The sequence below is a fragment of the Sus scrofa genome, chromosome 12 (genome assembly GCF_000003025.6).
Source record: "Sus scrofa isolate TJ Tabasco breed Duroc chromosome 12, Sscrofa11.1, whole genome shotgun sequence".
NCBI classification, from domain to species: Eukaryota; Metazoa; Chordata; class Mammalia; order Artiodactyla; family Suidae; genus Sus; species Sus scrofa.
Genome location: NC_010454.4, coordinates 60433319 through 60443591, shown reverse-complemented (window position 1 = coordinate 60443591; position 10273 = coordinate 60433319). Strand labels below are relative to the sequence as shown.

The 10273-nt window shown below is 62.4% G+C and overlaps 2 protein-coding genes across 13 annotated transcripts in view; one reads left to right on the top strand and one right to left on the bottom strand.

Annotated features, from left to right (window-relative positions):
- On the top strand, window positions 67-8316 carry SMCR8 (Smith-Magenis syndrome chromosome region, candidate 8). Its single transcript, XM_021067988.1, has 3 exons — window positions 67-2941; window positions 4415-4869; window positions 7341-8316. Exons 1-2 carry the CDS (start codon window positions 588-590, stop codon window positions 4866-4868), a joined length of 2808 nt encoding a protein of 935 aa, XP_020923647.1. The 5' UTR covers window positions 67-587; the 3' UTR covers window position 4869; window positions 7341-8316.
- SHMT1 (serine hydroxymethyltransferase 1) overlaps window positions 8141-10273 on the bottom strand; it is a 21031-nt gene continuing 18898 nt past the window's right edge. For 3 of the 12 annotated variants that reach the window (XM_021067992.1, XM_021067993.1, XM_021067990.1), the window contains 2 exons: window positions 9576-9686; window positions 8141-9436 (listed from right to left, as the gene is read on the bottom strand). In XM_021067992.1, the coding sequence (XP_020923651.1) occupies window positions 9264-9436; window positions 9576-9686 (284 nt within the window). In that variant the 3' untranslated portion in view covers window positions 8141-9263. Of the gene's footprint in view, window positions 9437-9575; window positions 9928-10273 lie in introns of all 12 variants that reach the window. The other 9 variants (XR_002337401.1, XR_002337398.1, XR_002337397.1 and 6 more) reach the window with 6 other exon arrangements.

Genomic DNA, 10273 nt, shown 5'->3' with positions numbered 1-10273 from the left:
CCCTTTCCGCTCCGCCCTCGGGAGACGCCGCTCGGCACAGCGGAAGTCGACGCGCACGCTTCCGGGTCACGCGGCGCGCGACGCCGAGAGTCATGTGACGCCAAGATGGCGGCGCCGCGGTCGTTTGCTCCGGGTTGTGGTGTCCGAGGAGCCGCGACGGTTTCTACCCTCGGGCCGTAGGGGCCGCCACGCTGGGCTGGTCCGTGCGGCTGCCTGTAGCCCCGCGTCGGGCACCCGTTCCGGGCGGGGGGCGCTGCCATCGCGGTTGGGTTCTTGGGAGCGCCGGTGACCTCGCTGCAGGTGCCCTGCGCCGGCCGCCGTCGCCGGAGGAGAAGAGCAGCCGTCCCCCTGGGTCTTCCCGACCCGCGGAGTTCATGAGGCCTCCGAGGGCCCTAGAGGAGCCACAGCTCTGAAGGGCTGCAGGCGTTCGAGGCTTCAGGTGTGTGACAGGCAGCCTCGGACCCCTGAGGGCGCAGAGAAGACCGCGGGGACTTTACTTCCTCTTCCAGAGGCCTGGCTTCCACGCGTTGGCTACTCCCGCATTGTCTCCCACTTCCTTTCAATGTTCTCGCCATACACCTGGAAATATGATCAGCGCCCCTGACGTGGTGGCCTTCACCAGAGAGGACGAGTACGAGGAGGAGCCTTACAATGAGCCAGCCCTACCCGAGGAGTACTCGGTGCCCCTCTACCCCTTCGCCAGCCAAGGAGCCAATCCATGGTCCAGACTGTCCGGGGCCAAGTTCTCTCGAGACTTCATCCTTATTTCCGAGTTCTCTGAGCAGGTGGGACCCCAGCCCTTACTGACCATCCCCAATGACAGCAAAGTTTTTGGTACTTTTGATCTCAATTACTTCTCGTTGCGGATCATGTCTGTGGATTACCAGGCCTCCTTCGTGGGCCACCCCCCTGGTTCTGCCTACCCCAAGCTGAACTTCGTAGAGGACTCCAAGGTCGTGCTGGGAGACTCCAAGGAGGGAGCCTTTGCCTATGTGCACCACCTTACCCTGTATGACCTGGAGGCCCGTGGCTTTGTGCGGCCCTTCTGCATGGCTTACATCTCAGCCGACCAGCACAAGATCATGCAGCAGTTCCAGGAGCTTTCAGCTGAGTTTTCCAAAGCTTCGGAGTGCTTGAAAACAGGTAACAGGAAGGCATTTGCTGGGGAACTTGAAAAAAAACTGAAAGACTTGGATTATACCCGGACAGTGCTGCACACCGAGACGGAGGTCCAGAAGAAAGCCAACGACAAAGGCTTTTATTCATCGCAGGCCATTGAGAAAGCCAACGAGCTGGCCAGCGTGGAGAAGTCCATCATTGAGCATCAGGACCTGCTGGAGCAGATCCGCTCGTACCCTCGTCGGAAGTTGAAGGGCTCCGATTCGAGTCCTGGGGAGACGGGGCACACCCAGGGTCAGCCCAGCCAGGCAGCCACTCCCTCTGACCCTGACGAGCTGGCCGAGGCAAACCATTTCGCCTGCAGACCCGCCTACACCCCGAAACTCATCAAAGCAAAGTCTACCAAGTGTTTTGACAAGAAGCTGAAGACCCTGGAAGAGCTCTGTGACACCGAATACTTCACCCAGACCCTGGCTCAGCTCAGCCACGTCGAGCACATGTTCAGAGGAGACCTCTGCTACCTCCTGACCAGCCAGATCGACAGAGCGCTCCTGAAGCAGCAGCGCATCACAAACTTCCTCTTTGAAGACTTCGTGGAGGTCGATGGCAGGGCAGTAGAGGAGCAGGAGCGCACCCCCCCTAAGCCCAGTCAGGACAGGCCGCCCTCCAGGGCTCTGGAAGAGTGTCCCGTTCCTCAAGTGTTAGTTACCATGGGCTCCTACAGGTCCAGCGTGGAGTCTGTGCTGATCAAGATGGAGCAGGAGCTCGTGGAGGAGTACAGGGAGGCGGAGGCGGCAGAATCGAGCAGTTTTGACCCCCAGGAGAACTTGGACTACCTGGATCTGGACATGAAAGGGAGCGTCAGCAGCGGGGAGAGCATTGAGGTTCTGGGCGCGGAGAAGCCCGGCTCTGTGCTGTCCACATCTGACAGCCAGGCCAGCCTTATGGTGCCCTTGAGCCCCCGGGTGGTCCGGAGCAAGGCGGTCAGCCACAGGACCATCAGCGAGGACAGCATTGAAGTCCTAAGCACCTGCCCCTCGGAGGCCCTCATCCCCGACGACTTTAAGGCCAGCTACCCAAGTGCCATTAACGAAGAAGAGTCGTGTGCAGACGACGGCAAGGGAGCCATCCGCTTCCAGGCAGGCGCCAGCCCGCCGGAGCTGGGGGAGGCCGAGGAGGGCAGCTCGGAAGACACGCTGTTACAGACAGACGCTTGCTGCATCGGGAAGGAGAGCGGCGGGCTGCAGGTGCCACTCTCCGCACCTGTCTCCGCGCTGTCCGACGAGGACGAGGTGGTGAGCGTCCCGCCGCAGCGCTACAGGCAGAAGGACCAGAGCTTCCACGTGGACTTTGCGGTGGAAAACGCCAGCGCTTCCTCCCAAGACAACAGCTCCGAAGGCTTCCCGGCTTACGAGCTGGACCCGAGCCACCTGCTGGCCAGCCGGGATGGCAGCAAGACCAGCCTGGACGACTGCTCTGATGCCACCAGCTACGTGAGCAGCGTGGCCTCCGCCAGCTCGGACAGGACTCCCTCGGCTCATGCCACCGGCCCGTCTTCCGAGAGGCATAAGAAGAGGGCTGGCCAGAATGCCTTAAAATTCATCCGCCAGTACCCCTTTGCCCACCCAGCCATCTACTCCCTGCTCAGCGGGAGGACGCTCGTGGTCCTGGGGGAGGACGAAGCCACAGTCAGGAAGCTTGTGACAGCGCTGTCCATCTTTGTCCCCAACTACGGCCGCTGTGCCAAACCTGTGAAGCACTGGGTCTCCTCTCCGCTGCACATCACGGATTTTCAGAAGTGGAAGCTGATCGGCCTGCAGAGGTAACGGGTTACAGGGGGCAGGGATGGGCCCTGGCCCGTTAGAGGTGAGGCGTCAGGGGCCGCTCCCCAGGGAGGTTCCCAGGCCGATGTGCTGGGCCCAGCATCAGGAGGCCTGGCTGCTGGACGGGGCCGGGGCCGGGGCCGGGGCCGATTGCGGCGTCGCTTTGGGCCAGGCCTCCCCGCCTCTGGCCGCCTGTCCCAGGAGGGGCTCTAGTTCCTGAGGGGGGGCCAGCCCTGCCCTGCTCCCTCTGTGGCAGAATTGTCTGGGAGCTTTACTTTAAATCACGGGTTCCTGGGCCCCACCCGCAGAGATCCTGATTGAGTCAGCCTGGTGTGGACCTGGAGCCCTCAGGCTGCTGCTGATTCTCCGGGTCACACCACCGTGTCAGTGACCAAGGCGGGGGCGGCGGCGGTGGCCGTGCTGGGAGAGGCCGCCGTCCTGCCCCTGCCCCCACCCCCGTCTCGTTCCTCGTCCTCCCGGAAGCTTTCTTGTTCATCCCCCACGTGTGCTGAGCGGATTCTTTGGGGCCTTTCACGTGCTGCCTGTCTGGCCTGGGGGCCGCAGCCCTCGTCTGGGCGCTGGATGTGGACGAGGGGCCCAGGCGCCCACACTCGGGTCCTCCCGGACTTGGTCCTTCCTGCCAGGGGGTTACTAGCCTTTGCGCGGCAGGCCTGTGTTTGGCTGCTGTCCTGGGTGGAAGGACACACGCCTCCCTCCTCCGCTCACACCCTTTGCCCAACCCTCAACGTTAGACTTTTTCACCTCAAAAGGCAGAGAATTGAAAACACACGTCATGAGTTCCCGTCACGGCTCAGTGGTTAACAAATCTGACCAGGAACCATGAGGTTGCGGGTTCGGTCCCTGGCCTCACTCAGGGGGTTAAGGATCTGGTGTTGCCGTGAGCTGGGGTGTAGGTCGCAGATGAGGCTCGGATGCGGCGTGGCTGTGGCGTAGGCCGGTGGCTACAGCTTCGATTAGACCCTTAGCCTGGGATCCTCCTTATGCTGTGGGTGCGACCCTAGAAGAGATTTTAAAAAGAGAAAGAAAACACGCTTTGGTCAGTTCGTGGGTGTGAGTTGACTTATCCAGGACCAGGCTCAGGATGTCTTGCCCTTCCCATTGGCTTCCCCTGAGCCTCCTTAGAAAGTGCCCGATGGCGAGAGGGGGCAGCCTTCGCACCAGCTCAGGCCTGGCACCTGCCCGAGGTGCACTGTGGACAGGACCCCTGTTGCGGGGGCCGGCTCCCTGATGGTGGGCACCCGGGCAGTGCCCTCCTTCCCTCCTGGGGAGGTAAGAGCATTGCGTCACTGGACAGTCGTTTGCCGGGTGTTCCCCGAGGGCTGTAAAGTGCCAGCACTGTGCCTGGCCCGGGGGCGGGGGTCCGTCAGCTGTGCTGCGCCCCACAAGAGCCGCCCTCCCTCCAGCCCCAGCTGTCACCCCCCCACCTCCTGACCTCGGCCTGTGTGTTTCAGGGTGGCGTCCCCTGCCGGCGCCGGCACCCTCCACGCCCTGAGCCGCTACAGCCGCTACACGAGCATCCTGGACCTGGACCGGAAGACGCTGCGCTGCCCCCTGTACAGGGGCGCCCTGCTGCCGCGGCTGGCGGACCACCGCACCCACATCAGGCGGGGCGGCACCTACTACCTGCACGTGCAGAGCCTGCTCACACAGCTGTGCGCCAAGGCCTTCCTCTTCGCCTTCTGCCACCACCTGCACCTGCCCGCCCACGACAGGGAGGCCATGGAGCAGGCTGCCAGCCGCCAGGCCAGCTTCTTGCAGTTTAACCTGGGGCTGGTGAATGAAGACGCCAAGGTGGTCCGGCACCTGGCCGAGCTGCTGAGGCTGCACTACACGCAGGAGCCCCCCAGCACCAGCCAGCCTGCGCTCAGGTTCGACTACGTCCCCAGCTTTCTGTACAAGATCTGAGGTCAGTCCTGGCCACGGAGACCACGACCTGTGATGGGGGGGAGGGGATGGCCGTGCGGGCCCCTGAGCTGTTTAGACTGCTGGCATCGACGACGGGAAGCGAACCGCGGGGGCAGGTGTGGTTCCAGGGGCCTGCGGGCGAGGGTGGGGGCAGGGCTGGCCCTCTGGAGGCGTCTGGAAGTTCAGTAACAGCTCAGGCCCCCGTCGGGCTTCCCAGGGGCTGGGGCCAGGCCAGAGGAAGACCTCTGGGTGCCAGGAGGGAACGGAGGGTGCCCGCGTGCAAGGACCACACCAGCCTCGGGCCGCGCCTCCAAACTCTCGGGCACGCAGCAAAGTGAAGGGGAGCAGCCGTTACCTGGAGTGTTTGCTGGAAAGCAGCACGGCCCATGCATTGCCTCTTTCAGGCGCAGCTGAGGCCCTTTTACTCCGCCTCACGGAGCCACTGTCCCTGGAGACAGCCCAGCCCGGCCCCCGGCCGCGGGGAGCACGCGGCACCCTGTCCCATCCTCACCTCCTCTCCGGGCATGGAGGCGCCTATGGAGGGCCCTGGGAAGTCGCTCCCGGGGTCAGCAGGAGTGACTGACAGGAGGCACTGGTCCCCTGTCGTCGGAACTGCTCTGGGGTAGAAGCCCAGGAGACGGGGCCCCTGTGTCACCGGCTTCCCACTGTGCGGCAAGAAGAGCCAGCAGGCTCCGGGCCCCGTCCACCAGCTGTGCTGCGGGCAGGTTACACTGTCCTGGGGAGGCCTGCAGACGTGCTGGATCCAACTGAGTCCCCCCGGTCCCCTCGCCCACAGCAGACCTTCGCACTTCACTACCTCGCTGGGTGTCCTGGACCGGGGTGGCCGCGGTGGGGCTCCGTGCACCTCGTTCTGTCCCCAGGTCCCCTCTGCCCACCGGGACCCCTGAGGCCCTTGACGAGTCACCACTGGCCCGGAGGGGCATGGTTTCTTGCAGCCTCGAAGATTTCACACCTTTTTTCTTAAGCTGTTTTTTTCCCCGAGTAGGGAGAACTCTTGGTATTTCTGCTTTTCCATTCGTTCCCCATTCGTGGTGAGACAGACCCGAGGCAGCCACAGCGGGTGCTCCTGAGCGGGTGTGTCTGTGTCCGCTGGGGCCGTGTTCCGAGTCGTCAGGTCCCGTGGCTGAGACTGGGGGCTTCGCGGTCCTGACCCGCTGTCCCATCCTGCCCAGGCTTCCTGTCCGGCTGTGGTTCTCTGGACCCCGTGACAGGGCCCCTCGTGGCCGTGGTGCTGCCTTGGCTCTTGGGACCCATGCTGTTGCCTGCGTCCAGTTGCAGCAGCGCTGGCAGGAGGGCTACCCTCCCCGCCTCCCCTCGTGTCCTTCTCGGTAGCTGGTTCAGAGCCGTCTCCTTGGGCCTCGGGGACCTGAGCTGGGGACATTAAACCTCCCGAGGGAAGAGTGCTCCTTGGGGCTCACATGACTGGGTGGAAAGCGGCCACTGGCTCCGCCACCGACGGTGCAGATGGCCTGTCCCCTGGAACGCTGGAGGAGCCGCGGTCAGTCACGCTGGCCTCTAGAAGCAGGAGTCCTTTCTATGGAAGCCGCGCCTCGGGAGGTCAGGAGAGCCTGGCGGGTGTGAGCGAGCAGCCCCAGGGGGCGTGGGGAGCCCTCCCCCGAGCTGCTGCTTCACTAAGAAGTGGAGTTGGCTCCACTGACTGGCGGCTGGACTCCAGTGTTTAAATCCTGGCCGGGAGTTCCCGTCGTGGCGCAGTGGTTAACGAATCCGACTGGAAACCATGAGGTTGCAGGTTCGATCCCTGCCCTTGCTCAGTGGGTGAAGGATCCGGCATTGCTGTGAGCTGTGGTGTAGGCTGCAGACACGGCTCAGATCCCACGTTGCTGTGGCTCTGGCGTAGGCCGGCGGCTACAGCTCCGATTCAACCCCTAGCCTGGGAACCTCCATGTGGCGCGGGAGCGGCCCAAGAAATGGCAAAAAGACCAAAAAAAAAAAAAAAAATTCTGGTTAAAATCTGACTGCAGCATGGCGGCTTCAAAGGGTTGCTTCACGCCAAGCGTGTTTCTCTTTCAAGGGCTCTTGAGGGTGAACCCCTGGCGATAGGTCAGCAGGAGTCTAAACTCTGAGAGATGCTCTGAGGAGCAGACTATCGGCCTGTGACGATTCCAAGGCCCGGCCACTGAACCCGGGGCTTGTCGGAACTCGACTTCCAGTCCCTTTCCCGCCCCGCTTTGTTCAGGCTGCCCGGGTTAAGGAGCATGGCCCAGGCTCGCAGCCTGTGTGGACACTGTGCCCTTTAGGGCACCAGTGGCTCCGGGGAGCTTGCTCCTCCGGTGGAATCGGGGTCTGAGAGACGGTCTTGCTGTGGTCGCTGCGGTGGCGGAAGTGGCCCACCCAGCCCTCGGCTTCTTAAAAGAGGACATCAGCTCTGTGTGCAGGGGATGACAGATTTCACCCCCAAACAAGTAACAAATCCTATCTCAAAAACTGTAGGAAGGCCCGCAGAGTCCAGCCCGAGTGCCAGGGCTGCTGAGGGTCCCGCACGCGCTCCCGCCAGTGCCGGATGCACGCACCCACCTCCCCGGCCTGACGGCGCCTGGCCCATCAGCTTCTCCACGTGTCCACGACGCTGCTGCCGCCGCCACCTCGTCTGCGCAGGCGGGAGCCCTCGCCGATGGGGATCCATCCGTCCCCAAGCCAGCGTCGGGTGTTACCTCCCATCTCCCCAGAGGCTCAAGAAAGTGCCTTGGTTCCTGCTTTGAGGCAAACCAGCTCGCTTCCTGGCTTCTCCCTCATACTGTGATAGAAACTGACCCCACTGGAGTCTTAGAGATGCTCTTACCAGCCTGCAGAAAAGGAGAGCAGCACACCCGCCGCTGGTCGGAAGCAAGACCAGTCTCAGCCAAGCTTGGAGCCCAGGGGCCGCCCTGGTTCCCCCACCCCCGAGAGCACCGACCCGACCGGATCTGGCCTCACCTGTTCAGCGGGAAGCAGCGAGGCAGGGTGGTGGCTGCAGGCTGCGCTGTAGCTTGGGGGGCGCCCCTTTGTCTCCCTGGGGAGAGCCGAGGCCCTGAGGGTGAGGCCGAGCAGCACAAGGACTGCCCAGGACAGCTGCCGCCGTGGAGGCTACACGGAGCAGCGGAGTGTGAGGGGCCAAGCATCCTTTTGTGAAAAGCCGTTGTGTCACTGCACGTTCCCTGTCGTGTGTGTGGGGTCCCACCAGGCCAGCTGGCTCCCGGTGGGGCCGCCCCGAGTTTAACCAGAGTCATGCCAGACAAATAGTATGAGAAGCGTACTTTTTAAAAAATTAATTTATTTCAGTTGAGATATTTTTGAAATATAAAAATTGGTTGTATTTTTAAAGCTATCATTCTTGTAGATCCGTGGTTAAAAATTTGACTGTGCTCATTAAAAATGGTCATCTATGTTTTGCACTTGCGATTTGTGAAAAATAAAGCGTCCGTGGGAAGGTGGCATCTGGTTTCCTGATGACGGGACAGGGCGGGGGAGGCAGGCGCTCCTCTGCCCCGGGTCGGGGGAGGGACCAGGTCCCCGGTGCCGCGAGTCGGAGCCCAATGGGCGGCACCTGAACAGACGTGTCTAACTTGCAGCTCTGACGGGAGCGCCGCAGGAGCGTCGGACACTCCCCTCGGCGGCAGCCGTCCTCCTAGGGCGGGCGGCCCGCCGGGGAGCAGGGCACAATGGCCAGAACTCGGGTCTCCTCTTCTCCTCTTTTTGGCTGCACCTAAGTTCCTGGGCCAGGGAGGGAACCCGAGCTGCTGCAGGAGTTATGCTGGGTCCCTAACCCGCTGAGCCACAGAGGAACTCCCGCCTTGGATGTTCCTTTTGCTTTTTTTTTTTTTTTTTCGGTCTTTTTAGGGGTGCGCCTGAGGGATATGAAAGTTCCCAGGCTGGAGATAAAATCAGAGATGCAGCTGCCAGCCACAGCCGCGCCTGCGACCTGCACCACAGCTCATGGCGATGTCGGATCCTTAACCAACTGAGCGAGGCCAGGGATCGAACCTGCATCCGCATGGGTACTAGTCGGGCTCTTTACCACTGAGCCACAGCGGGGACTCCAGACTTGGGTGTTTCTTATCTTAAGCCCAAGGACTTTTAAGAGCAGAGAGGAAAATTGGCATCTTCCTCATAGCCCTGCCCTACACCAACGGAGAAAGTAATGGCTAAATGGCGAAATCGTAGTTTATTTTTGCAGAATAACTCTCTATGTAGCTGTGAGACACTGAGGTTGAAGTTTAAACTCCTTGGTAGCTTGTCCCAGAATTACTGACACCGAGCTTCTAACAGATGTTAGCTTGTGAGGAAGGCAACATAGCAAAGTCCAGAGAGACGCCCTGGGAGGCACAGGGAAGCCATCGGGCCGGGCTGGGGCCAAGGGCGGGCTGGCGGGCGCGCCTAGAAGTCGGGCAGGCCGGGCAGCGGGAAGAGGGCGGCGAAGCTCTCCACCTCCGCCCTGAGCGCCGCCACGGCCCGCTGGTGCTCCCCGGCCCCCGCCAGCGTCTCCGTGAACTCCTTCAGGGTGGCCTTCGCACCCACGGCGTCCTGGATCTGCAGGGTCAGCTCTATCCCTGCGCCGGCAAGAGACAGGTGAGTGTCGCTGCCGCCGCTGCCCCGCATGCTCCCAGCTCGGCCCACGCCCACCGCCAAGGGGGGCCCGCCTGCATCCTAACCCCCTGGTCAGCCCGCCAGCCCCGCGTCTGCCCTCACCTCTGTGAATAAACCGGGCCACTTCTTGGAAATCTTCTTCCAAGAGTCCTCGGGACGTCAGTGCCGGGGTCCCCAGGCGCAGCCCGCTGGGCCGCAGGGCGCTCTTGTCACCTTTAAGAGGGACAGGCTCTGACCCTGGGCCGCACGTCTCCGCGCGGAGCGCCCTGACTGGACAGGGACACGTGGGCCAGAGGAGCAGAGCCGCAGACACTGGCTGGAGGGGACAGCTGGTCTCAGGCTGGAGCTGGAAGCAGGGGTGCAGGGGCCGGGGTGTCACGGCCACTCGACTTTAAACAGCATGGAAGTCCCCTCTGAGACACGGTCCTTGGCCCAAATGGAGGCTGGCATCTGTCTGGGTTTGAGGTGCATCACCCACATCTCAGGCCCTGGCCTCGCTCTCCCTCTTGTCCTGGTCGAAGCCCCGGCCTCGTCCCGGCCAGCACAGCGCGTCTCTGGTGGCCGTCCCCAGAGCCAAGTCACGGTGAGCCAGGAGGAGCGCGGTTAGCAGAGGACCTGCACTCACCTGGGAGCTCGCGCTGTGGCACAGCAGGATCGATGGCGTCTTGGGACTAGTGGGACACAGGTTCCATCCCTGGCCTGGCACAGTGGGTTAAGAATCTGGCGCAGCTTAGGTCGAGACTGTGCCTCAGATCTGATCCCTGGCCCGGGAACTCCATGTGCCTCGGGGCGGCCAAAAA